General features: G+C 64.3%; 1 protein-coding gene across 1 annotated transcript in view; it reads left to right on the forward strand.

The window, feature by feature from the left end:
* Nucleotides 1–442: 442 nt before the first annotated feature.
* The window catches only part of AHDC1 (AT hook, DNA binding motif, containing 1), a gene marked incomplete at its 3' end in the record, with an annotated part of 8,160 nt that continues 5,990 nt past the window's right edge, over nt 443–2,612 (forward strand). The window contains 8 exon segments of the mRNA XM_010134257.1: nt 443–514; nt 620–725; nt 906–1,000; nt 1,404–1,515; nt 1,741–1,835; nt 1,921–2,064; nt 2,167–2,381; nt 2,543–2,612. The exon segment at nt 2,543–2,612 is cut by the window's right edge and continues 7 nt beyond it. Coding sequence (XP_010132559.1) covers nt 920–1,000; nt 1,404–1,515; nt 1,741–1,835; nt 1,921–2,064; nt 2,167–2,381; nt 2,543–2,612 — 717 coding nt within the window.

A 2,612-nucleotide genomic window follows, 5' to 3' on the forward strand; every position in this document is an offset into this window, starting at 1 on the left:
ACGCTGCTGTCCTCCCCGTCCCCGTCCTCTGGCTCTTCCCAAGCCACGGAGCTGCTGGGGGCTCCGAGACCGTGCCTGCGCTGTGCCAGGGGAGGGACAGCTAAAAGTAGCTCAGCCTCCTGCCCGTGTTCCTGTTTCGGTTCTACACAGGAAACCCGAAGGGATATTTCTGTCATTACTGGGCAGAAAAAAAACAGAGGAAAAGGTTCACTTTTTCATAAAAGAAAACTAGAAGTTGGCAGAGCTGAAATAAATAGTTGTGGAGCTGCAGCTGCTTCCACCCTGCGTGTCCGACAGCCGAGGGCAACACCAGCATCCTGGGGTGATGCACAGGGGTTGAGCAGGGGTGAGGGGCTTTCCTGGGCAGCGGGGAGCGTCTCGGAGCCCCAGCTCAGCAGCAAGTGCCTGTGGGTCAGCCCGTCACACGGCGTCTCGGTTCGTTCCAGAGAAGCTGTACAACTCGCAGGGCCCGGAGCTGCGGCGGGCCCTCTTATCCCTCAAGCAGCTCTTTCAGGTACGGTGATGGCAGAGTGGTGGGGATCCTTGGGGGGCTCCCCCAGGGCTGGCTGCCTGTCCCTGCCGCCCCGCGCTGCCGTGACACCTGGCCTCCGCCCCGCAGGAGGACAAGGACCTGGTGCCGGAGTTCGTCAACCTGGATGGCTTGACGTGCCTGATCAAAGTGGGGGCTGAGGCCGACCAGAACTACCAGAATTACATCCTCCGGGGTTGGTATTTGGGTCCAGGGCACCTCTCATCCCCAGGGAGGAAAGCTGGCACTTGTGGCGCAAGCTGGCGAGGCGAGTTTGCCTGGGCTACCTCACGGGCAGCTGCCAGACCGTGCCCTCGGCGTGGTGATGTGAGCGGGGCGGGGAGCGTCCTGACCCTGCCTGCTCTCTGCCTGGCAGCCTTGAGCCAGATCATGCTCTTCGTGGACGGGATGCAGGGCGTCATCAACCACAACGAGACCGTCCAATGGCTGTACACGCTGACGGGAAGCCTGGTAAGTGCTGCTGCCCTTGGGTGGCTGCCTGTGCTGCCGCTGCACCCCCCTTCCCTGACTATGGCTGTCCCCTTGCACCGTCCCTCGGGGGCTTTACCCCGCTCTCGCCTTCGGACTCAGTGCCCTGGTACCTTTGGGTGTGTTGGGTCCTGCTCCCACCCATCTGGAAGTCACCCAGCGTCCCCAGAGCTCCCCGTCCTGATGTGACTCTGCTCCTGGGCACAGAACTTGAGTGAGAGGGTCCTGCTCTGGGTCCCTTCCCAGTGCCCCTCGGCCATCAGAATCACAGCTGGCTCCATGGCAAAGCCCCCGGCCCTGGGTCACGGGCACAGCCACCTCGCAGTGCCCCAGCATTGTGCTGGCAGCCCCCCGGCGCCATCCCAGCTGCTGTTCCTTGTCCCAGTTTCGCCTGGTGGTGAAGATGGCGCTGAAGCTGCTGCTGGTGTTCGTGGAGTACACAGAGCCCAACGCTCTGCTCCTCATCCGCGCTGTCAACACCGTGGACCAGGCGAGAGGTGGGTGCAGCCCCAGCCACCTGACAGGTCCCTGCTGGGGGACCGTGTCCCCTCATGGCCCCTGGGGTGGAGTACACAGAGCCCAACGCTCTGCTCCTCATCCGCGCTGTCAACACCGTGGACCAGGCGAGAGGTGGGTGCAGCCCCAGCCACCTGACAGGTCCCTGCTGGGGGACCGTGTCCCCTCATGGCCCTTGTGTCAACTTTGCATGTCACTTTTCCCAGGCACGTGCCCGTGGTCCAACCTGATGGCCATCCTGGAGCAACGCCATGGGGCCGACACGGAGCTGCTGGTGTTCGCCGTGACACTGATCAACAAGGTCCAGGGGGGTGGCAGGGTGCCACGCTGGTGGGGCTTAGCGTGGGTCATGCCGGTCCCAGCAGCATCCCTCTGGTCCTGCTCAGACACTGGCAGCCCTCCCAGACCAGGACACCTTCTACGACGTGACGGACTGCCTGGAGCAGCAGGGCATGGAGCGAGTGGTGCAGCAGTACCTGGGCAGCAAAGGCACCGACCTCGACTTGAAGCAGCAGTTCGTGCTCTACGAAGTGAGTGGGGCTCCCACAAGATCCCATAGCAGCGTGGAGGACGGGTGTGTGGGGTGGCAGGGCTGCCGTGCCCGGTGCCATGCCGCCCCGACCCCTCTGCAGAGTGCTCTCAAGCTGGAGGATGGTGTGGAAGAGCCGCCCTCGGGGGTACGCAAAGAGCGGAGGAGGACCGAGGAAGGCCGGCGCGGGTGGCGAGCCCAAGGCAGCTGCCCAGAGTCCGGCCCTAATGCCCAGCCACTGCTGGGGTCCCCTGGCACCCCAAAGGAGTCCCCCACCGAGGACCCACTGGCTGTCCCCGCACCAAGCAGCCCAGCAGAGTAAGTGCAGCTGGAGGGGCCCCTGGTTGGATGCTCCTTGGTGTGGTGTGTGGTGAAGATGCTGGGATGCGGCATGAGCAGCGCTCGGGTCCGTTCCCAGTGCCCGGGGGAGGGCAGCCCTGCGGGACCTGCGCTCAGCCCCTGTCCCCTCCTTCTTCCAGACCCTGTCCCAGCAGCATCTACAACAGCGCATCCAGCGTGCGGCTGGCCTTGGCCTCCCCCCCAGCCGAG

Source organism: Buceros rhinoceros, unplaced genomic scaffold, assembly GCF_000710305.1.
Source record: "Buceros rhinoceros silvestris isolate BGI_N320 unplaced genomic scaffold, ASM71030v1 scaffold22264, whole genome shotgun sequence".
Taxonomy (NCBI): Eukaryota; Metazoa; Chordata; class Aves; order Bucerotiformes; family Bucerotidae; genus Buceros; species Buceros rhinoceros.